Source organism: Natrix helvetica (genome assembly GCF_964273705.1).
Source record: "Natrix helvetica genome assembly, chromosome: 1".
NCBI classification, from domain to species: domain Eukaryota; kingdom Metazoa; phylum Chordata; class Lepidosauria; order Squamata; family Natricidae; genus Natrix; species Natrix helvetica.
In genome coordinates this window covers 262,800,379-262,826,135 of record NC_138548.1, presented here as the reverse complement: position 1 = coordinate 262,826,135, position 25,757 = coordinate 262,800,379, and the positions used below count along the sequence as shown (strand labels likewise).

At 40.0% G+C, this 25,757-nt stretch overlaps 1 protein-coding gene across 1 annotated transcript; it reads right to left on the bottom strand.

Moving 5' to 3' along the window:
- Positions 1 to 409: 409 nt before the first annotated feature.
- Positions 410 to 25,424, bottom strand: HMMR (hyaluronan mediated motility receptor). Its single transcript, XM_081938213.1, has 17 exons — positions 25,297 to 25,424; positions 23,778 to 23,876; positions 21,356 to 21,444; positions 20,809 to 20,889; positions 19,333 to 19,521; positions 17,075 to 17,163; positions 16,687 to 16,758; positions 15,462 to 15,637; positions 13,962 to 14,080; positions 12,565 to 12,779; positions 11,812 to 11,928; positions 5,196 to 5,354; positions 4,127 to 4,273; positions 3,524 to 3,623; positions 2,588 to 2,764; positions 1,257 to 1,419; positions 410 to 1,006 (listed from the first exon to the last, which is right to left on the bottom strand). Exons 1-17 carry the CDS (start codon positions 25,340 to 25,342, stop codon positions 972 to 974), a joined length of 2,073 nt encoding a protein of 690 aa, XP_081794339.1. The 5' UTR covers positions 25,343 to 25,424; the 3' UTR covers positions 410 to 971.
- Positions 25,425 to 25,757: the final 333 nt, after the last annotated feature.

Sequence of the window (25,757 nt, the reverse complement as noted above, 5' to 3'; positions counted from 1 at the left end):
TTTTTCTCATTTGCTGCCCAGAGTCACTTCTTGTGAGATGGGTGGCCATATAAATTTATTGATTGATGGATTGCATATCCAAAGAAGTTCAACCTTCAACATATTGAAAACATATATCGCATCCAGTCCTGGAGAGATCCTCAAAGGCTGCTTGTGGGTCCTTATGGAAATGCAATAAGTTCCAAAGTGAAGTTAGTAATAAACTTAGCACCATCAGTATTGTGAAAATAAAGAATTTTCCCGGGGTTGTCAAATTGAGGATGGGGAAAAATGCCTTGTTTGTTTTGCTGATGGAAGCTCTTTGGCTTCCCAGTTTGTTCTGTCTATAGAAGACATAGATAACAAATAGGAAACTAAAGGACATAACAGTTACATATCCTAAAATTAAAATATGATTCAGGAAAGCATCTAGTAATTGTGAGTCTCACAAATTACTTTTAATAAAATGATAAGCAAATAATAAAACCAATTACTATTATAATCTAATACAAATAATATTTAAATACCAGAATCATACATAGTTCAATTCAGAAGCAAAAATATCAATTAGCATATTTTCTTTTTAAAAGGAAATTATGAGCTGCACCTTTAAAGGCTAAGAACTTCCAATAACTATGACCTATTTATGATCATTGAAGCAACTGTTTCAATTTCTAAAATGCTGTACAAAAGTTTAACTATGTAACATATCCTGTATAGGCATCTAGAGGTTTTATTTAGGTCTTGTGTAGTGAGTTAGCTACAAAAATTATGGCTTTCACTTAAATGTTTGATAATTGTGCCCTATTGATATTTTTAGAATTGCTGTGGCCATTTGTATTTTAGATAATTTAAAAGTACTAATTACTTGCTTTATTAAAATATATACTTAAAGAAAACTTTCTATTGTAGAAATATAGATTGAAGCACACAAGGCAGTAGACAATTCTTTCTTGGAAAGATGAAGCTCTCAAATGTGAACTTGTTTTTGATCAGTGTAGAATAGCTTGATTTTTGCTTCTGTTACCTGTTAAATAAGTAATTGAAATTAATTGAAATTATTATAATTACAGAAGATTCATTGCATTTCTGATCTGTTCAATAACTGGAATTACTGCCACCAATTAGTTAATTAAGCATCAGTAAAACAATAAATACATTGATAGTGCTAAAAGCAATAAAGATATTAAAGCTACTCTGCTGGTTGATGTATACATCAAACTAATTCCCCAGGGCTAGGTTGTTAATATTTATGGAAGATAATTATAAGTACTCACTTTCTTTAAAAGGTGTTTTGGGAGCAACGTTTTCCTTGCTAGGATGCTGAAAAGCTTTAGAAGGATCAAACCGTTTAACACCCTGAATTTCATTAATTTGATCTTGGAGGTCTTCCCTTGCTTGTTTTTCCTTTGCTACTTGAGCACGCAACTTTAATACGTCCTAAAAGAAAACATCCCAATGCAAGATAAATTTCAGATATTGCAAACATGACAATGTATGACCCCTGATCAATTCCACCAAAAAGCTTAGTCTGTTTGAGGTTCAAAACACTCATGGCGTGTTATCTTTCATTTGTCATATATCATCACATATCAAAACTGCCACGTTCTAATCCAAATGTTTTGGAGCCAGCTTGTGCAAAGAATAAGTATTTGCTTAGATTAATAAGAAAGGCTCATATAATAGGAGAAAGGAGTGGCTAAAAAGGTTTTTCTTTCTTATCAACTAAATCCAGGGAAGGAAAAACATTCATAGAAGAATGTATGCAATTAGCTATGTTTGAAGCTGAAACTATGCTTTATTTTCTTGAGTCTGTTTTATCAGCCTAAATTTTGTCTAGTCCTATTACACTCTAGTATTTATTTACATGAGACATGGTTCTTGATTATCACTTCCACCTTTCCAATCTCAATCCACAGTTTCAGGCATATATTATGAATTGTTCAATTTCCCGATGAATTAATTGCCTATCCCTTCTTTTTGTTTCTGTTCTCCTTTGCATGGCTAGTGTTTGACAATTAATTTGAGGCATGTTTTTTCGTCCAGTAAATGTTACTAGATGCTGTCTTGATCCTCATTTTTTTACTCACTTCTACCAACTGTGGGTTTTATCACCAATAAAGTTCCATGAACGTTGGCTTTTACTCCCTGCTAATTGATGGGGATGGAGAGAAACTCTACCTTTAGCATATGTTTGATTGTTTCATAACTGTTTAACAAATAGTTGTTAAATCATATATTAGGCACCTGGTAGCACAATAGTTAGAATGTAGTATTTCAGGCTAATTTTGCCCAGTCTGGAGTTCAATCCTGATGGGGCTCAAAGTTGACAACCTTCCAAGATCGATAAACTAGGAACCAGATTGTTGGGGGCAATATGCTGCCATTGTAAAACTACGGAATAAATCTAAACACTGTTGCTAAGTGCTATTGCTAAACAGATGTTCTTTACTCACAAATATATCAATTTGGCATCATATTTTGAGTTTTCTCCCACACTTTACAGACACAGAGAGGCATCTTGGTGATTTACATATCCTTTGATATTTCTGTCTCTCCCTATCACAGATAAACATAAAATCTGTGTCCTTCATGGAATAGCACAGACCTGTTTTAGTTGGGTGTTCTCTTCTTTCAGTTTCATTACATGTTTGATCTTCTGTTTCTGATTCTGATGGCCCAACAATTTAGCATAAGCATCACTAATTTTGTTCAGTTCTTCTTGGGTTGCACCATGCTCATTTAGAAGGGCATTTCTCTCTGTCTCATATGCATCTAACTGTTGCTGAAAAGCAAAATAAAACAGATGTTGAATAATGATGACCAAATCTCAACTGATGTTCCTGATTGACTCACAGAATCCATAAAACTAGGATGAGGTGATTTCTTTCTCAGTTGTGCTAGCCCTCTCACCTTTCAGAACGGTCCCCCAATCCCCATATGGTACAATTACAAACGATATAGGAAGAATTGCTCCCCAGCACATGTTTGTGATGAAAGTCTTCTACCATCAGACTATACATATGCTTAAATAATAATAACTGGAGAAGATAACAAAATACAAACACCTTCAAATGGAAAGAGAATGTCTGTGCCAAAGAAAGCAAAGGTAGTACCAGTGGTAAATAAGCTCTTTGAGTACAATCCCAAAACAACTGGAATACCAGCTGATTATCTTTGTTCAAGATAGTATCACCACAAAATCACCATCAGTCAATTGCAAAAGTCAGCTTTACTTGGAACAGCTTACATCCTGTGATGATATATTTAACATTATCAAACATCTGCCTATTCCAGTTCCTTGGGGAAAAAAATTGATAGGATAGGATAAAAATGCCAAATCCAGACTGAACATCTAGTTGACTGTGCAATGAACCATAATAACCAATTCACTGCAAGTGCCATCCAACAATACAGGGCATTTGTAGTATTAAAACCATGGGAGCATCCAAGACATAGTCAAAAATCCAGGTTGGTTTTGGAGTTCCAAAGTAATAAATTATCAAAACCTGCCCAAACTCATCAGTGCTTATTAAGGACTAACCTGAAAAGGTTTCACTTTATTAGACAGGTCTTCATAGAGCACACGCCAAGTTTTTATATTCTTTTTGTAATCTGCTCCAATTGTTTCTGTAATGGTTTTCCTAGAAATAAAAAAACATTGGATATGTTTTCTAAATATCTCTCTTTATACAGGCAGCCGTTCTCTCTGGGAACACATTCTTTTGAAACACAGCATGTCAATGGATGGGATAAGGCAATATTTTCACTTTTGGAGGTTTTTTTCTTCTTCTGATACCTTTTTTTCTGACATCGCCTTTATTCTCCCCTCTTCCCTGCTCTCTAGAGTAGGATGACAGCAAATGATAAGTTTCCTTTAATTAATATATTTATATTTCTCTTTATATGCCAAAGCTTCTCAAACCAGTTTATGATTTTTTTTGATACAGGGACTTTGATAATATTAAACTTTATGAGGGGAGGGGGAAAATCAGGTATTCGTGTCAAAGTGTCCCAGGTTACTCACTGCTGCTCTAATGCCTAGAATGTGATTTCTTTTAAAATGTGAACAGAACTCATTCTTTTTCTCCCCAAGACTCAAAAGTATTTTCATCTGAAATTCCCATACAAGACAGATGAAACTCACTTTTCTATTTCAAGTTTTTTGTTCAGTTCTTCACTTTGCTGCTCCAGTTTGGCTTGTAGGTTAGCAATTTGCATAGTGCTCGATTCCTTGATTTTGTCTATTTCTGCATCTTTTAGTGCTATTTTTGTTTGACTGTCAAGAAGCATCCTTAAAGGGAGAAGAAAAATGAGAAATTATCAGTAATTTTAAGGATGGTTGGAAATAGGCAAAGTTTTAGCCTAAAAAAAAAAAAAAGAATGTGCTACATGTTATGCCATAAATGGGAAAAAGGTAGGTCAATCTCTAGATCAGAAAACAATAAAAATTCCACTGTCTAAATTATACTGCTAAAATTAATATAGCTCAAGTACTGGAAAACATCTTCCCAGAAAAAGTCTACAACAGACAATACGAATTCCAAATGTTTGTTGTGTCTTTTTATAACGCACCCTGGATGTTGGATATAAATCCTAGGATTTTTATTTATTTGTCTTTCAATAAAAGCAAATCCTATAGTCTAAAATCTGCTACTCTTCTGCTGATCTATATGTTTTGCTATTGAAATCATTGTAGATATTAATTCAGCAATATATCATTCACCTACTGCAGAGCTGGAGATGAAAGGAGATATATACTTTTATAAAATTTCCACTCAACCTGCAAACTTTCTGGTTGAATCAAAACAGAAAATCTTCTCTAAGTATTTTATTCTTTCTTAAACTAATCCAAAATAAACTTGATAGAAATTAGAATTTTCTATAAACTAGAATTTTGATTGAAACTACATAATTCTAAGCAGTCAGAAAACAGAACACAAATATTGGGGGGAAAGTCCCAATCATAGTCATAGCAGTTTGACAACAGAATCAGTTAGGAAGATAGGAATGTGGGCCTCTCTTCACTGAATACATAATGGAAATTGGGTATCCAATTGTCACTGACACTTTAATTTGAATTCCTATATAAAGAAAGTTGTTGGACTTGAACTATACTGTCTCTTTCAGTGATCTGATTCTATAAATGCCACAAAACACCAAGTACAAGTCTTTGTAGTCACATTTTCTCGGCAAATTTTCCCAACTGTCCATACCTCATATAATCTTCTTTTGCCTGGTCTTTAGCATGCTGTTCTTCTTGCATTGCATGAGTCACATTTTGGACTGTCCTACTCATCTCAGTTAATTTCTCCTCCAAAATAGCTTTGTCTTGTTTCAGGCAAGTAATCTCTTGAGTCATGCAGATTTTGTAACTAAGAAAGATTTTAAGTTTACATTTATTTTGACTTGTGCATAGTACCTCTATCATCTTTATGCTAAGCTTTTACCCACCATCCAGATACAAAGGGTTATCCCAAAGCTCATGTCTGTCTTTCTCTTGAACTAAGAAAAAGAGAAACAATACATCTTATTCATTTTTAAAGTGAAATTTGTTCACTTCAGTGAGCCTTTGCTACTTAAAGCAAAGAAACACAGTACAAGATGTTGATTCCTCTGTTTCTATATACCGTATTTATCGGCGTATAACACGCACAGGCGTATAACACGCACCTTCATTTTAAGAGGGAAATTTCAGGAAAAAAATTTAAATTTCAAATAAAGAACTTTGAAGCATCTTTTAATAATAATAATAATAATTATAATAATAATAATAATAATAATAATAATAATAATAATAATAATAATAATAATAATAATAATAATAATAATAATAATAATAATAATAATTTTATTTGATTAGCCGCAACCCTCTCCCGAAGGACTCGGGGCGGCCTACAATCAAAACAGATAAAATACAGATAAAGACAAACATACATACATAAAGAACAAAGACATATACATGTGCATGGAGGAGGTAGGCTCATAAGTGAAAGACAATTAAAAAACACAATTTAAAATCCCATTAAATAAAATTACTGAATTAAAAAACCCATCAGGAGCGTTATGAAGTTATGATTGAGCCAGGCCGGCTATTTGAAATAGGTGGGTCTTGAGCTTTACACGGAAGGAGCGGAGGTCAGTAGTGGTCCTAATATCCGGGGGGAGGTCATTCCACAGGGCTGGGCCCGCCACAGAGAAGGCTCTGCTCCTAGGCGCCGCCCCATGGCACTGTCTGGTGGACGGCACCTGGAGAAGTCCCTCTCTGTGCGAGCGAATGGGTCGTAGGGATGTATGGGGCAGAATACGATCCCGCAGGTAACTAGGTCCTGAGCCATGGAGCGCTTTAAAGATCGTAATCAAGACCTTGAAATGCACCCGATAGACCACAGGAAGCCAGTGCAGCTCGCGCAGGAGAGGTGTCACATGGGAGTACTTAGTACTCCCCATAATCACCCGCGCGGCCGCATTCTGGACCAACTGCAGTCTCCGAGTGCATTTCAAGGGAAGCCCCATGTAGAGAGCGTTGCAGTAGTCCAGGCGAGACGTCACCAGCGCATGGGTGACTGTGCGTAGGGCATCCCGGTCCAATAGGGGGTGCAATTGGCGCACTAGGCGAACCTGGTGGAACGCCCCCCTGGCCACGGCTGTCACATGGTCATCCATGGACAGCCTGGCATCCAGGAGGACGCCCAAATTGTGCGCCCGCTCCACGGGGGCGAGTTGAATGCCCCCAATGGCCAGAGATGGGATTAACTGGTTGAACCGGGGGGCCGGAACCCACAGCCACTCCGTCTTGGAAGGGTTGAGCTTGAGTCGGTTGTCATCCTTCCAGACCCGTACGGCTTCCACACACCGGGACATCACTTTGACGGCCTCGTTGGGGTGGTTCGGGGTGGAAATGTACAGCTGAGTATCATCAGCGTACAGATGATATCCCACACCGAAACCACGGATGATCTCACCCAGCGGCTTCATGTATGTGTTGAACAGGAGAGGCGAGAGGACCGACCCCTGTGGCACCCCACAAGTAAGGGGGCTGAGGGTCGACCTCTGCTCCCCTGCCAACACACGTTGCGTCCGGCCAGAGAGGTAGGAGCCGAACCACCGCAAAACAGTGCCCCGGACCCCTAACCCCTCCAGTCGGTGCAACAGGATACCATGGTTGATGGTATCAAAAGCCGCCGAGAGGTCTAATAGGACCAGGATAGAGGAACAACCCCTATCTCTGGCCCTCCAGAGATCATCCACCAACGCGACCAAGGCCGTCTCTGTACTGTGCCCGGGGCGAAAGCCGGACTGGCGCGGGTCTAGATAATCATTCTCCTCCAGATGTCGTGGGAACTGAGAAGCCACCACACTCTCTACAACCTTCGCCAAAAAGGGAAGGTTGGAGACAGGACGATAATTGGCCAGCTCCGTAGGGTCCAGGGAAGGCTTCTTGAGCAAGGGTCTCACCACCGCCTCTTTCAAGGCGGCCGGAAGAGACCCCTCACCCAACGAAGTGTTCACTAGGCCCAGGAGCCAGTCGCGTGTAACCTCCTAGGATGCCAGTACAAGCCAGGAGGGACACGGGTCCAGTAAACATGTGGTAGGTCGCAGTCGTCCACGCAATCTGTCCAAATCCTCGATGACAACCAAGTCAAACTCCTCCCAAAAAGGTTTCTCAAGACTCGCCACTGGCGTCTCGACTGGGCCACTGAAGGGGACCCAATCCTTCCGGATTTGAGCGACTTTATCCTGCAGATATTTCCCAAATTCCTCTGCCCTACCCTGTAAAGGGGCCTCCCGCGGCCTCTGAAACAGAAGGGAACGGGACACCCGAAACAGGGCGGCAGGGCGGTTCTCTGCGGATGCAATGAGAGCGGCACAATATTGGCGTTTGGCCGTTCTCAATGCCACTAGGTACGTCCTTAAATGGGCTCGTACCTGTGCTCGGTCAAATTCGGATCGGGAGGATCTCCAACGACTCTCTAGGCATCTCTTGCGGCGCTTCATCACCCTTAGCTCCTCGGTAAACCAAGGAGCCAGGGTGGATCGTTGCCGCCGGAGAGGCCGCAAAGGCGCCACCCGGTTCAAGGCCCTGGTAGTCGCATTATTCCACGCGGCCACCAGGTCCTCTACCCGAGGGCGGGTCAGGGCTGCAGGAGGTGGCCCAAGCTCCGTCTGGAACCTATCTGGTTCCATCAGGCACCTGGGGCGGAACCATCTAGTGTTTTCCGGTTCCGCCTCCCCGCAGTGAGGGGTAGCACCAGGGAAGTCAAGTCGGAGGAGTGAGTGATCTGACCATGACAGAGGAGTGATGGTTAAATTCACTCCTCCCAGATCACTCAACCACTGGCCAGAGACAAAAACAAGGTGCAAGGTGTGACCTCCCTCGTGTGTCGGGCCCTGAATCATTTGAGTCAGGTCCATGGCTATCATGGAAGCCATGAACTCCCGAACCCCCTCTGATGCTTCTCCCACCGATGGCAGGTTAAAATCCCCCATCACTAGAAGTTTGGGGGTCTCAACCGCCACCGATGCGATCAGCTCGAGGAGCTCAGGCAGGGTCGCTGATGTATGGCGGGGAGCCAGGTATACTATCAGCAGGCCCAACTGCCTCCCAGGGCCCCATTTCACAACAAGGGATTCACATCCGGACGTCTGTGGCACAGTGGACTCCCTCGGCTCTAAGTCCTCCCGGATAATCACTGCTACCCCACCGCCCCTTCCCCGGGCCCGGTGAAATGCTTGGTAACCTGGTGGGCACATTTCCACGAGGGGTAAACCTCCCTCGTGGCCCAACCAGGTTTCCGTTATTCCCGTGAGGTCCGGCTCCCCCTCCAAAATTAGATCATGAATGAGGGGGGCCTTATTGACAACGGACCTCGCATTGCATAACAACAGCCTCAGGCCCTGGGCCTGCAGATCCTGACCACCTAGAACGCGGGGGTTGGTACAAGCGACCGGGTAACCAGCACCCACGGTCTCCCAACCGACTGCAAGTTGTTAATCTGTCCTCGTATCTGCCCCTCCCTACGACTGTTGGAATCAAAGAGCCCTGTATAGGAATGATATCCTCTCCCCCCTCCTCCTCTCCGCTCCTTCTGCTCGTGACCCCACCTGGTGACCTGGCTCTGTCATCGCTCCTGATCTGACCCACCCACCCCCCAACCCCTAAACCCCTAAAAGATTTTAAAAAACATTTCACTAAAAACCCCCTGAGCCTCCGTTTCTTCCACCTCTCGGGGTCTATAAACCCGTCATCAAGGCGGGCCCTTGCAAGCGTCAAGGGCCATGCCTGCGAGAGGGGGGTTTCCCGCAGGCGGAGCAAGTCAAACCTCGAATAAATAATCTTAATCTTAGAATCTTAAAAAACACGATGGGGTCAAAATGTTATAGATGGTAAGTGGTCAGTCATAGAAAAAAAAAAGGGGGGGGAAGAGTTCTTAGATGACCAAATGGTGGTCTGGGTGGAGGAGAGATGGTCTAGGGTATAATCCAAATAGTCCCAATGTCCTAGTGATGTTACTGGCATCCATGACAGCTCTTTCAGCGGCTGCTGTTGAAACCAGCCTCTCACCTTCCAGTGTCCTTCCAACTCCTTCTTTTTCCTCTCTCTCCATTTTCCTCGCTTTCCTTCCAGTCTCTCCTTCTCTCCTTCCAAACCTCTCAGCTCACCAGCTCGCTCCTTCCAATCCTCTCGGTTCACCCATTCACCAGTCTCTTTCCTTCCAACCTCACATTCCTCCTTCCAGCCGTTCTCACCTTCTTCCTTCCTGTCGCTCTCTGCAAAACGTTCCAAAACGCTCCAAAAGGCTGTCACAAACGTCGCCATTTCCAGCTCACAACCTCTTTCCTCACCAGTGGGACAGCCTCTTCCCTTCCAGCCTCACGTTCCAAGACGCTCCAGCCTCACGTTCCAAAACGCTCCAGCCTCCAGTTCCAAAACGCTCCAGCCTCACGTTCAGCCTCTTCCCTTCGAGCCTCACGTTCCAAAACACTCCAAAACGCAGTCACAAACGTCCAGCTCACCAGCCTCTTTCCAGCCTCAGCCTCTTCCCTTCCAGCCTCTCCTCACAATTCCTCTTTCTAAGCACTCTCTCCAAAACGCTCCACAACGCTCCAAAACGCTCCGAACGTTGCCATTTCCACACACGCCGCCATTTCCGATGCCGGTCTCTCTCCCCCATTCCACAGATCATTCGCTCTTTGTCCTTCCCTCCAGTCTTCTGATTCACCCTAGCGGACCCAAATGGGTCGAAAATGGGCCAGGGTGGTCATGCTAACTGACTTCCGACCCTCAGATGGAAATGAGGGTCGGAAATAACCTTTTCGCCCATCGCTGAGCTCCGTGGTATTCTGGAGCTTCAAGAGGCGACTGCCATCGCCGGAAGCTCCTCCTCCTCATCTCCAGTACGGGATACTATCAAGATACTACAAACTACTACAAATTTTCCCTGAAGACTTGTGTTTAGTACATTCAGATGCTTTATTTCCTCTTTCCCTCTTACTTGTCTATCCTTCCTTCCACCCTCCCTTCCTCCTTCCCTTCCTTCCTGCCTCCCTTCCAGTTCCCTCCTTCCTCTTTCCTCCTGCCTGCCTGCCTTCTTTCCCTCCTGCTTATCTATGCTTCCTTCCTTCCTTGCACCTCCCTCCCTTCTGCCTGCCTGCCTTCTTTCCTCTTTCCCTATCCTCCTATCCTTCCTTTCTCCCTCCCTCCTTGCCTCCCTTCCAGTTCCATCCTTCCCTCCTTCCTTCTGCCTCCTTCCTCCTGCTTGCCTTCTTTCCTCTTTCCCTCCAGCGTGTCTGCTTTTCTTTCCTTCCTTCCACCTCCCTTCTGCCCTCCTGCTTTCTTTCCTCTTTCCCTCTTGCTTGTCTATCCTTACTCCCTCCTCCCCTCCTTCCCTTCCTTCCTGCCTCCCTTCCAGTTCCATCCTTCCCTTCCTTCTGCCTTCCGGCCTTCTTTCTTCTCTCCTGCTTGTCTGATTTTCCTGTGCGTGTGCGCGCGCGCGCGAAAAAGAGGTGGTGGGAGAGAAATTTGAAAGGTCTTCTGCTTTTGGAACTCGGAAATACCCCCCCCCCACTCCCCTTTTCCTCCAGCGAGCACGGAGCTTGAAGGAGGCGAAGTGTGTGCGAGCGCGCGAAAAGGAGGTGGTGGGAGAGAAATTTGAAAGGTCTTCTGCTTTCGGAACTCGGAAATACCCCCCCACACTCCCCTTTTCCTCCAGCGAGCACGGAGCTTGAAGGAGGAAAAGGGAAAGGAAAAGCGTGAAAAGGAGGTGGTGGGAGAGAAATTTGAAAGGTCTTCTGCTTTTGGAACTCGGAAATACCCCCCCCCCACTCCCCTTTTCCTCCAGCGAGCACGGAGCTTGAAGGAGGAAAAGGGAAAGGAAAAGCGTGAAAAGGAGGTGGTGGGAGAGAAATTTGAAAGGTCTTCTGCTTTTGGAACTCGGAAATACCCCCCCCCCACTCCCCTTTTCCTCCAGCGAGCATGGAGCTTGAAGGAGGCGAAGTGTGTGCGAGCGCGCGAAAAGGAGGTGGTGGGAGAGAAATTTGAAAGGTCTTCTGCTTGCCGTGGGCGGGCCGCATTTACATAGAGCAGGGAGGGCTGTTAAAGGGCCGTATTAAACTGTAAAAACATGGCTTCTTAACATTATATCGGCGTATAACACGCATACATCATTTGCCCCCTATTTTTCGGGGGGGAAAGTGCGTGTTATACGCCGATAAATACGGTACTTACTCTGAAACAGATGACTACTTCCAAACTATGGAAAGACAAGAGTTCCCAATACCAAACAAATAAGACCCTTCTAATCCTTCTATGCCCCCATGGTACTGACATACTTTTCAAATTCAGTGGCGGTCTCTCCAAATTTAAACTGGAACTGGTTATATTCCTCTTGAAGCTTTTCAGTGATATTCTTGTGTGATGTAGCCATTTCTTCCAACTCTGCACTTTTCCTACACAAAATAATAATATTAAACAGTTAATATTTTAGCACTGCAAAATCTACAGATTGAACTGGAAGCTACAAACAGCAAAAGGGAGTAGGATTATTCCTTTAAGGTTGATTTAATTAGTTCACACTTAAATGGATGGGAATGGGAGATCTGTGAAACTCCAGAAATAGCTTGAAACATTTGGGCAACATAGGAGGATTAAAGGTAGAAAAAAACAATACAAAATATTTCGACTCATCCTTAATTTTCAATAATCTGTTTAATTTAAACCAAAAATGTTAACATGATTATTTCTTACTCACATATTTATTCATTTGCTTTCCCTGTTATATAAAACTTTACATTTTGGTAACAACTTTGGGCATCTCTGGAGAGAAACCTGGGATCACAAGCCATGCACTACATTGTCAACCATTTATGAGAAGGATATTATCCATTAGTTCAAAGCCAATCCTTCTGTTTCTTCAGTGGGAAAATTATATTCCTTCTTAGCAAAGATACTCCAATTCTCTCCAAAGGGATTTGAACATTCAGAAGAGATCTGAGAATACAAGCTTCAAATAAATAAATCTATTCTATAATCCTATTAGCTAATTGACACAGATAATTTCAATAGCAGCCTGCTTTTCTACAAACCTTTGCAGTTTTGTTTCCAGCTGTGATAACTCCTCATTTTGGGATTCATTAACCTGTTCCAAATGCTTTAAAAGCTTCTCAACTTTAGATTCTTTAGCGTGCAATTTATCCAGCTCATCCATGGCTTCTTTCAATTCTGTCTCTAGTATCTCTCTCTCTTTAGCTATCTCATCTTGGAATTTGAGTAACTTCTGATGCATATCATCTGAAGTTTCCTGAAGTGGGTGTCAACAAAAACACAAATAAAATATGGCTGTTAACAATAAGTTTTCCCTCCACTTGAAAAATATAATATATAAGACGGAATGAATCAAGAACTTGTAACCTTCACATGTGACAATTTACTCAGGCTTCCCATTTATTTATTTTTTTACAGTTATAACAACATTTCTCTGCTATCCTACTTAATATAATTATAATTTTACATAGAAGAAAATAATAACACTATATGCATCATCATGTGAAATACAAGCAGATAGAGTTGTCTTCCAAAATCTCAAGGTCAAGGTATTATTATACAGCCATGATGGTGAACATATGGCACACGTGCCCAAAGTGGCATCTGAAGCCATGTTGCCTGTTTGTCTTCTGGGTTTTTGGCATGCATGTCCACGCAACTATCAGCTGTCCTTTGCACACACGGCAGTGCCAAAAACCGGCCTGTGCATGCATGCCAGCCAGCTGATTGTTGGGTGCACATACACGACAGAATCCAGAAGTTCTATTTTTCTGGAGTGTGATCCCTTCGTGCGCGCGGCGGTGCCAAAAACCAGCCTGTGCATGTGCACCGGCCAGCTGATTGTTGGGCTTTTTCCGGAGCGCGGCCCCACTTGGTGCTGAAATGGTTCGCCATCACTGCTATAGGGTGGCATCAAATTTCAATCATCACCCACAAGTAATAATTCCATCTTCTATGAATTAGCTTGTTTTGACCTATTAGGCCCCTCATAGCCTCTAGACATTTGACCCGAATATCTATGCCATTCCCAAATGTATAATTGAGTGTCATCAGCAGAGTGATTATTATACACCCCAAACTGACTGATAATCTCTCAAAAATCTCATGTAGATATTAAACAGCTCGAATATAGAGCCAAGCTCTGTGTGGTAGAGAGGCTCAACTAAAGAATGGCATCATCTATTCAGATAGCAGCAGAACCATTGTAAAACAATGACTTGCACTGATCCCTACAGGGTCCAGATACCATATCTGATGGCACTGAATTCCACTGAGAGAGTCAGAGGTCATGGGAAACATGGACTCCTTCTTCCAGATAGAAAACTATATGGAATAACTATATAGTTTTCAGCAACACAGAGGATGCTCAATACATACTAAATTTTATACATTTATAAACGAACACAACAAACCTTTAGTTATCTTAATCTTTTTTTACCTTAAAAATCTTCTTTTGTTTTTGGTTTTTCTGTTCTTCTATAGAAATTTTTTCTTTTAAGCATTGTATCTCAGCATTCATAACTTGCTCCTTTTCTTCATATTCATGGACACATTTCTCTAAATGAGAATTTTGCTTTTTACATAAGAACTCATATACATATCTATAATTTAATTGACATTTTCATATATTTTTTTACATTGATTATTTTTACTATTACAGGAAAATCTGATAGCTTAGGTTTCTCCCCATAAACTATTTCATTAAAACATACTATTAGAGCCCATTGAATACTATTTGGACAACTTAGAAGTTCCCAAACCTGAATTATTTCTTAGAAATGCAATTGACAGAGCAAAGGGGATTTCCGAGTGGGTTTTTAAATTTTTTTTTCTTTAAAAATCCAAGTAAATGATCGGGATCCATTAAAACAGAAACACTTTTTAGAGCATTCTCTAAATTTTTATATCAGGCTATTAAAGGCAAAAAGGATACATTTCTTGGCACAACTTCTTGGCCAATTTTTTTCTGTTGTATACAGAATATATAACAGGTGTGCACAAAGCATCTACATTTTTTGTTAGCTCTGCCCTGATTATAGTAGAGATTATATGCATGGAGCTTCCAATAGTTCCACCTGCCTTTAGAATATCAATGTAAGCTTCCTTTTCTTCTTAGCCTCCAAATTTCCCTAACCCAGTATTTCTCAACCGTGGCAACTTTAAGATGCGTGGACTTAGTTCCAAGAATTTTCCAGCCAGGAACACTTCCTATCATTCAAGCAAAGCTGGAATTCTGGGAGTTGAAGTCCCTGCGTCTTAAAGATGCCACAGTTGAGAAACACTGTCCTAGCCTATTATAGAAAGATGCAGGTAGAAGAAAGTTTATGTGATGCTAAACAGAGCCCATAGAAAGGACAAATATTTAGTAATCAATGTATAACAAGGCTAATGGGTTCCATCTTTAGTCTTAAAAAACTGATGATCTGATTCCCTTAATAAATCAATATAGAACCCACTTCATTAACTACTGTAACATGTTAAAAGCTCATGTTACAACTTTTCAATATTGTTGAATAGTACTTTACGCACCTAACTATATGTTGCTTAATATATTCCAAAAGCACAAGTAAACACATTTTCCTTAAATCCCTTTCTAATGTTCAAATTAACATAGAAACCAGCCGACTGCACTGTGGGAGTTGGGATGTAGCAACTCTGAAGTCAACATTAAAACAAATTTTCTGACATATATTCCTGCTATAATCTATATTAGTGTGCAATCCAGTTAAAGCAGAAAAGTATTGCCCGTAATTTGCCTGGAGATCAGACATTTCCATCTAGTAATTCTTTCGTCTAATAGACCATTTTGATTTTCATTTGTCATGATGGGAAGAAAGAAAATATTTCGCAGCCAAGCTTAGAAATAGATTCTAAATCCTAACAAATGGTTTATTTTGTTGAACAGTAATATGCATGCAAACTATATTTTTGGAGTTACCTTTCTGCTCAAGTATTTTGCACTTTCCATTGAGTTCTTCAGTTTGTGTAGACAGCATAGTTTCTTTCAGATGAAGAGTACTTTCCAATGTTTCAAGGTCCTTGTTTTTAGATTCTATTATTTCCTGTAGTTGGACAATATGCAGCTTGTATTTATCAACTTCTTCTGCAACATTACTGTTGGAAAGAAAGAAAAATTACACTAGTTTTGTCATTATATTTTACTATAATTTAGTGAAATAAGTATATTCCAGCTCATTTTCTTCTGTATAATATACAAATTAATCGGAGGGGGGGGGGTCTTATTTATTGTAAACTTCTTTTAAAGTAACCTCTTCTAAAAAGTAGTCAAGCAGTAGTAGCCATATATAACCACTGAAGATAAACCACAGTATCTTCAATCTATATCACACAACCTTTTTGCTTCCAGTTGAAAATTATATCTGTTCCCAGCCAATACTTTCAGACTCTTCAGTTGCATTGTACGCAGTAAGACAAGTGGCATCACAAAACAATTTCACAAGCATAAAAAATAATTGTTCAAAGGTAAGTTAAATGATCAAATCATGATCTTAGTTTGAATTTAATGCTTCACAGGTTGAAATCTTAAAAGATTTAAAAGATTTCATGTGGAAACATTGACATATTTCACATTTCTCATAATCAGTAAAAGACAGATGATTAAATGGATGGACAGATTTTCTGTTCTGAATTTCTGCAGAACTCATTTTGCGGAACAAATAACTAAAATAGTTACTTCAATCAGTTTATTTTTCTGCTGTCCTTGAGGTGTTCAAAATACATATAGCCTTACATAAATTACTCCTTTGAAGGAGGAAATGTGAATGCTTGCCTATTTTTTTACATGCATATCTAGCAATATCAATTTAATCTCTTCTCACTATACAAGTTTAAAATTAAACACTTAGCTAGCAAGGATTTATTGCCAGTCACCAATATTAATTAATAATATTTGCTACATCCCCCATATTAGTAATGTTAGGATGGCCAATTTGAGAACTGGAGATTCATCCATCACATATACAACTGTATCTTGAGAAAATCGGGGTTTGTGAGCAATGTGCCTATCTATAATTTTCATTCATTTAACACCTCTAGACACACAAATATTTAAATATACTTCTATTAGCAGATAGAGAAGCCTCATAATTTTTATGCAACATGGCTTGTCTAAAATTAGGATTGCATATGTATGTTTGATTTACCCAAGTTCTACAATACATTCCAGGTGTTTCTCCGAATCATATTTTTCGTCTACTGGCCTCTCTGTTTCTGTTCTGAAATAAAGTTTGATCAGAGTATTAAATTTTAGAAAAAGGACACAATATATTCCAAGCTGGCAAAAAAGTATACTTGTATTTGATTAACACCTTTGTCAGGATTGAGCTAGTCTGTTCCTCCCCATCCAGACCCCAACAGCCTTCAGACAGATTCAGTAGCTCAGTAAGTTTCTTACGTCCAACTCAGACATAAAGGAAGCTGGGTACCAATAGCATATTGAGGATACCAAACCCAAAATATGTTCTTCCCAAACTACATTTCATCGAAGTTAATAAAAATAGTTGGTACATGACAATTTATGAGATAACTTACAATTCTTTGGGCTGGGCTAGTTTTTCCTCCACAGTTCCTTGGACCACATTTAGTTTAATTTCCATGTCTACATTTTTAACAGGAACCATCTAAAATTGCATCAACAAACAGTGGCTTATTATAAGAGGAACTATGACTGACCTAAACTTTCTTTAAGCCAGGAAAAGGTATGAAAAATAAAATAACATTACTAGTAATAATTCTAATAATTCATATTCTCCAGTGAAAACTATAAACCTAACATACTATCTTGTGATACTTAAATTCTGTCTGATTTCTCTTAGTTTTTTTAACTGAATTGCTGGGAGTGGCAGATACCTCAATTGATTATGTTTTCTACCCTGAATTTCTCCCCCACCTTGAAGTTTCCCTAGTTGCCTGCAGACTGAAACAAATTTCAATAGGAGGAGTTCATTTACGCTCCTTCCTTTTGGAGTTACAGAAAACCATGAAAACTCCAGACTGCTGTAAAAGTTGTGGCACGAAAAAAAAAAGGCAATCCTCCAAATTCCTTGGTCACCTCAAAACTTATGAAGGATGAAAAAAAAAATCTCATCCAAATCTGTGATAACTGATGAGCTACCAAATAACAGAATAACAAGGACCTTGGAGTCTTGTGCTCCAATCCTCAAGCAGGAAAATCTATACCCGTGATGGCAAACCTATGGCATGCATGCCACAGGTGGCACGTGGAGCCATTTGTCAGGGCACACAAGGCGATGCCCTGTGAGCTGGCCAGAGTGCCTGCGCACGCTAGCCAGCTGACTTCGGCCTTCTTTTGAGGCCATTTTTCACCCTCCGGAGGCTTCCCTGAAGCCTCCAAATTGTGAAAAACCGTCCCTACGGACAAACCGGAAGTCAGCATTCAGGTTCCCTGTAGGTTTGTTTTTTGCCCTGCAGAGGCTTCATGCAAGCTCCTGAGGCCTCCGGAGGGGCCGGGAAGGCTGTTTTCACCCTCCCCAGGCTCCTAGAAAGCTTCTGGAGCCTGGGGAAGGCGAAAAAACCGCTGCAAAAGCATGGGTGGGTTTGCTGATCCCGTGCATGCTGATGTGCTGTGGGGGGAAGGGGCGCTGCATAGCATTATGGGTGTGGTATGCCTATGGATGAACCCCTTATCCTCCCCCCCACACACTTTTGGCACAGCAGCCAAAAAAGGTTTGCCATCACTAACCTATACCATTTCAGATAAATGGTGGTCCAATCCCTTCTTTAAAATCTCCAGTGTTACAACACCCACAACTTCTGGAGGCAACTCGTTCCATTGATTAATTGTTCTGGCAGGAAATCTCTCCTTAGTTCTAGGTTGTTCTCTCCTTGATTAGTTTCCATCCATTCTTCTTGCCCTGTCTTCAGGTGCTTTGGAAAATAGACGAGGGGTTGGCTCTCCTTGTGGTAGCCTCTCAAATATTGGAACACTGATCATCCAGAGTTCTTTTTTTCATTAAACTAGATATACTCAATTCCTTCAACCATTTTTCATGTTTTAGCATCCAGTCCCCTAATCATTTTTGTTGCTCTTCTCTGCACTCTTTTTCCAGAGTCTCAACATCTTTTGTATATTGTGATGACCCAAACTGGATGAAGTATTCTAACTGTGGTCTTGAAAACAAATCCTCTTACATAACACTTAATATGAATTTCTACAAACATGCATAAGTTTTCCACACAGCATTATTACGATAATACTCTTGTAGACGAAATGACTTTCACATGTGTGTTTTAAGTATGCAGGTACCGCTTAACCACAATTGGAACTAACAACTCCATTGGAAAATTAAGTGAGACATTGTTTGACCTTAACAAACTTATGACCTCACTTTCACTCTGGTTGTTAAGCAAACCCGCCACAACAATTGAGACAAATCACTGAAATTTGCGATTTTACACTTCTTCGTTGAGTCTGCTTGTTGAAATTTGACTGCAAAGCTCACAAATGATAATAATGTGACTGCAGGACACTGTGGTGATAAGCAAAGTTGACTGCCTAATCACAGGGACACTGTGACAGTCATAAGTGCAAGGAGTGGTTGTTACTTTTATAACACAATTGTAACTTTAAATGGTAACTAAACTGGGCAGTTGTTAAGCAAGGGTTACCTGTATAAAACATCTATATTCACAGAATACAGACCATTACATATCTATACTACATTACATTTTCTAACTATAAATGCAGGAGCCCAGCATTACCCCACTCCAAAAAAAAAAAAAAAAAAAAACCTGTTCTAATGCCTTTAAAGAGAACTATTGATATGTACCTTTGTTTTGAGCAAGTCATTGCTTTTCCTCAACTCCAAAAGCTGTTTTTCCAGAGAAGCAACATTTGCTAAAAGGGCGTTTTTCTCCCGAACTGCAGCGGACAGATTTGATTTAGACTTGGCAAGATCTTCCTCCAGGGCTTGCAATCTTTTATCTTGCTGGGCACGTATTCCAATTAGTATCCGAATCTACTCAACAGGATGAAATCAACTGAAACATTAGATAGAAAGCAAGTCCATCTCTTTATATAGTTTGGCAAAAGACACGGGAATGTATTGCTAATATAAAACCACTGGACTGAAAGGTTCTATTCCTTACATATTCATTGAAAGAAGCAACCATATATTTATTTGTAATATGCGCCTCTGAATAATTTCAAGTTAGCATATTTAAATCACAAAATACAGATTAAATAAAACAAGAGAAAGTAATTAATGCACTCCTACAATTTAAAATGTAAATTAAAACATTTATAACATTCTCTTTAATTAGGGGCTAGTTTAATAAAGGCTAAGAATCAGATTCCACAAATATCTGAAAACAATATGGAATTTTACTGATACTTTTTTTGTTTATTAAATTTGTAGGCAACTCAATTGATAACATCTCTGGTCAACATACAACACTGGTTCCTAAACTGGAGGTAAAGATCCTCAAGGGTAATTTAGAAATATCATAAGAGTAATGGAACAATTTGTCATTGTCTATGAGTTGTGGATCCAGTTTAGAACTGCAGCTAAGACACTTGTAAAGCAAGAGTTGAAGGATCCTTGGTGCTCTCTGAGCTTGCTCGTTTTCTTGCAGATGTTTATTACCCAAACTAGACATCATCAGTGCTAGTAAGGAGTGCAGTTTATTGTCAGTTTATATAGCCATCAATAGACACATAGACATTAACATCTATAGAGTATGCAAGAAACAACCAACCAGCCAAAACGTGAGCAAAAAGACCAAAGAACCTCTTCACCAGCAATCAGCACCCAGATCAGCAAAGATTAATTCCACATCAGACCAATAATCAAATAAACAATACCCAATCAAGAAACCAACAGTAAATAGCCCAAGCAAAGAATCTCTAAGATCATTCCCACCAACACTGACAGGGCAAGCAACTAAAATATAAACTGACAACAAACCACACTCTTTACTAGCATTGATGTTACCTAGCTTGGGTAATGAAACATCTGCAAGCAAGCTCAGAGAACACAAAGGACCCCTCATTTCAACCCTAAGCTGCAAATATCTTCCTTTATTGGTATAACAGAGTTTGTCTTTTTTGTGGGAGTAATGACATTGTTCAAAACACGAAAAACAGGTAATTGGGTCAACAGTTTAAGAAAGTCTGACATACAAGATAAAAGTATAGTTAAGACGAAAACTTTAAGCCCACTTTGCAAAGCTAGCTTATTTATTAAGTTGTATCATCAACTCATGTGTTGACTCTACATTAGATTTAAAATAATGTTGATTCATACCTCCTTTTCCAGCTCTTTTTGCTTTTTCAATTCTTTAATGGAAATCAGACTCTTGTCAGACTTTATTCCCATGCTTTTTGGCTTTAAATTCAAGAAATATAAAATTAAAATTTTGCAAGTTTGCTTCATAAAGTTACTGAAAGTTAGAAATGAGATTTTGCTGTCACTTTTTATGAAAGCAACATTTAAAAGTATAAATGCAGCTTGAATTGCCACACAGCTAAGAAACACACCAACTGCTGGGAAATCATACCCTACATAGTTCTGCATCTTTAATGACATTTGGTGAAAATACTTTAAAACAGTTTAGCAAATTTTAAATTATTGAGTTTAATATGTGGGGTTGGAAAACCAATCCCATAAAAAAATTGTCATTGTCATAACCATTACAATGCCAAATTCTGTCTCCTTTAATGTGACTAACAGTTTGCTTAACATTTAGATATATTCTACTGTAAATTTTTAAAACTCCTAATTAGAAAAAAATTACCTTTCACTCTCTACAAAATAACGCTAATAGAACATGAAAGAAGAATATGACTCTTACTCTTGAACTGAGAGATGGAAGTTTTCTTTTAGTTGCTGGGGAAGGCATGGGTTTCATGTTGCTTGGATTTGGCTCGACTCCTACATCTTCTACAAAAATATAAAATAAGAGGTTTCATTCTCCATCCTAAAGTGTGTAATGTCCCCCAAATATATTGCAAAGCTATTAACAACACTGAAACACTAGAACAGTGATGGCGAACCTATGGCACGCGTGCCACAGGTGGCACGCGTAGCCATTTGTCAGGGCACACGAGGCGCTGCCCTGTTAGCTGGCCAGCACACATGTGCGTGCTGGCCAGCTGAGTTCAGCGTTTTTAAAAGCCATTTTTTGCCCTCCCCAGGCTCCAGAGGCTTTATAGGAGCCTGGGGAGGGCGAAAAGAGCCTCCCCCGCCCCCCCGGAGGCCCTCCGGAGGCTTCAGGGACCATCCGGAGGCTTCCCTGAAGCCTTCGGAACGCTTAAAATGACCCTCCGAGCAAACCGGAAATGACTTCCGGTTTGCTCAGAGGGTCGTTTTGAGTGCTCCGAAGGCATCAGGGAAGCCTCCAGACCGTCCCTGAAGCCTCCGGAGGGCCTCCGGGGGGGGGGGGAGGCTCTTTTCGCCTGTTGTGCGCGCATGCGCACTGGCAGGGTCTCACATTGCATTATGGGTGCGGCACGCCCGCACACGACCCCCCTGCGCTCCCCCCACTCGTGGTACATGAGCTAAAAAAGGTTTGCCATCACTGCACTAGAAAATAGAGACACTATACAGAAAGCTTGAAATAGAAAATCAGGCACATTATCTATTCGACTTCCAAATGTTTCAAATTAATGGTAGCAATGATGTCATTTCAAAAAATAACATTACCATTTCCCCCAATTCTACACTCCATGAAAGCTTACATGCCAAATGTAAGTATATTTACAGTTTTATAAAGAGATTAATGTGACTCCCAAAGAGAAATATTAACTTGTTAAATGCGTAATCCCAGTAAATATAGGATTTCATTTGATTAAGCTATTTAGAGGCCTCCACCTAAAAAGAGCAAAGGGGCTGCTTTGTTTTAACAAATTCATGTTAAATGTGAACTGGCAGAATACAAATAGTAATGGCACTTAGACTTATATACCACTTCATAGTGCTCTTACAGTCCTCTCTAAACAGTTTACAAAGTCAAAATATTGCCCTCAACAATCGGGTCCTCATTTTACTGACCTCGGAAGGATAGACGGCTGAGTCAACCTTCAACCATGGAGATTTGAACTGCTGAACTGCAGCTAACAGACACCTGAATTAGCCTGCAGCACTCTAACCACTGCACCACCTCAGCTTTTTGTTGGAATTAGGCAGGAAAACACATATACATATTTTTGCAAGATTTGGTTTAGTAAACTAAGATCAATTGAATACAGTTACAGTAAAATGAAAATGTATTTTTTTCTGTATGCAGGTGGTCCTCAACTTACAACCACAATTGAGCTCAAAATTTCTGATGTTAAGTGAGAGATTTGTTATGTGAGTGTTGCCTCATTTTATGATCTTTGTTGCCACAGTTGCTAAGTGAATCACTACAGGTATTAAATTATTAACATGGTTGTTAAGTGACTTCCCCATTGAATTTGTTTCTCAGAAGAATGGAAAAGGTGATCACATGAGCTGGAACTGTCATAAATACGGGTCAGCTGCCAAGAGGTTGAACTTTGATCATGCAACCATAGCAATGCTGTAAAAGCCATAAATGTGAAAAATGGTCGTAAGTCATTTTTTTCAGTGCCATTGTAACTCAACTGGTCACTAAATGAACTGTTGTTAAGTCAAGGACTACCTTATTTAAAAGTAGAATTGTCAAACATAAACAATTATTTAAACAGTTGATTAAAATCCAATTTGTATAAGACACATAGTTAAGAGTGCTAATACAATTTAGAATCATTTCAGCAATTTCAAATTAAAAAAATAAATGCCCAGTATGTCATTTTTTAAAAAAAAAATTACTCACAGTACTGTTACATAGTGCATTCTGAATTTTGTTGTTTTCATATTATCTCTGACAAGTTGCTAATTAGCTGTGGATGAACCTGTTTATCTCTATTCCATTCTATCTCTTGAGCTTAAGTAACAACAATCTTGAGTAAGGTTGCCAATTGATCAAGTTAGACACTGCATTGAGCCTGAGTTTGCCACTCGCTGCTTAATTTTTAGCTCCTAGAAGTTTATAAATCCTGCTGTTTGCTAAGGGTCTTTACAGAGGAGATAAATCAGGAAAGAGACCCAGTGAATAAGGTGTTATTCAACATTCAGCTGCTACACATGATCAAACTGCAAAGTAAATTAGAAACAGACAATCTCCAGATACAAACAAGCAACTGTACATATAAGTAAAAAGCTGATGAAGAAACTTTGCAAAAGCCACTGCCATTCATAACCCAATTACTTACCCATTTGCATCTTGAATCGTTGAGACTTTTCAAAAGACACAGGTCCTTTTGATGGGTCTGAATCTTTGATATCGTAAGAGCCAGGTGGTGGAGCACAAGCTAGAGATGTGGGTAAGAGACATATATTAATCAAAGTCAGAGCATCCGTTACAATACATTTTTTAAAAATAATCTATTAGAATGATTATATTTAACTTACATCCGTGTATATTTTGTGGTTTTTTTTCCTTATTTTCATGAGGTACCTTTGAATATTTATGAACTCTTAATAAAATGCCCCCATCACAGGGAAAGAAGGTAAATTGTATCTGTTCCAAAAAATATAACTTGAGACTTTGATACAATTAGCACTTATTTTAAAGAATACATGATCCTTTTGAATGATTTACCATGGCCTACTTGGAAAGAATACAATTTGAATTTTTTGTCACAGAATTTCAAAGAAATTCTTTATTTGGGGGCACCTCTAAAGAAGTTTTTCTCAATCTTAGCAAGTTTAAGATGAGTGGATTTCAATTCTCAACGTTCTGGGCTGGATGGGGAATTCTGGGTATTGAAATCCACTCATCATAAATGGTACATTCCAGGCTTCTGGAATGTGTTTGCACAACTGCCAAGGATTGCATTGGATTTGTGATATTAAAGCAACAGGAAACTCCCTATTATCTAGCTATGACCTTGTCTTGTCTTGGAACTAATCAGGGTTATGTCTGGTTACAACCTGAGTAGGAAACTTCAAAGAAAATCAAAGCTGAGATTTTTAAAAAAAAAAAAATCCAGAATGCAATAACCAACCACTTGTAAAGTGTTGCCATGAAATTATTAGGAGTTAAATTCAACTCAAAAGAGACTACCTTTTACCTTGCATGACTTCTAAAGCTGGATGCACTAAAGCCTTCTATTGAAATGTTTTTAAAATTATGACCTACCAGCAAATAAATGATCTGTTTGATCTCTACCTTTTTTGTGAGGTTTGCAATAGTTCACGGAGAAAATATGACACTAAATTGAAGTTTAAAAAAAAATTCTGTGATTTATCATGGGATAAGCAGGCACCTCCTTTTTCAATCTTTTCACCTACTTACATTGATCATAGCACTATCCTAGTGCAATAGTGCCAAGCAATTCCAATATTTTTTTCTCCAACAATGTACCCTGTTACTCTGCAGACCAATGGTAATTCTGGCTGGCGATAATGGGAATTATAATCCACTTCATTAAGGAAGTTCTGGATTGGGTAAGGCTGTCTTATTACATGATATAGGAAGGAAATGGCAATATAATGATACCCTAAACATCTCAAGAAAGGAACTTCTTACAATTTACCATTATTTTGGAGATAGAAGGTTGCACAGAAGTGCAACAAAGTAAAGCGGAAGGAGAGGTATAACACGTTATCGCGCATATCTTCCATCATGCTTGAAAAAGATATTTTCAAAGATTTTTTCCTTCGGAAGAGCAACCAGAGACTCAGGAAAAACAAAACAAACCCAGCGTGGCCCAGCACCCATTTACTTACTTGGTGCCTCATTGAAGCGCTTGATCGGAGCCTTCGGAAAAGACATAGCCAGCCCGCAACTTCCTACAGCCAGAACGCACAGAACAAATTCAAAAACTGAACAGAATCCCGCCCGCTTTAAGAACGCCCGAATCAGCCAATTGGAGAATTCGACCGACCAGTTGGTCAACAAATAAGGGTTCCACAGTGGAGCATGCGCTGTAGGTGGGCGGACAGATACTTAGGTAATAGATTTAATAGGTAATAGAATATAATAATAAAGATTGCGAAACTAGGCATGGATGAGGCGATATGATTTTAGACTCCCAAACTGAGTGCAATGAAATGTGAACAGAAATGATTGACAGTTTGAGGTTGCAAAGTAAAATGAATATTTAACATACTTTAGACTTTTCTTGAGGAAAAACTCACAGCCTGTCCCGTCTTCAAAAAAAAAACAAAACATTGTATGTTGTCAAATG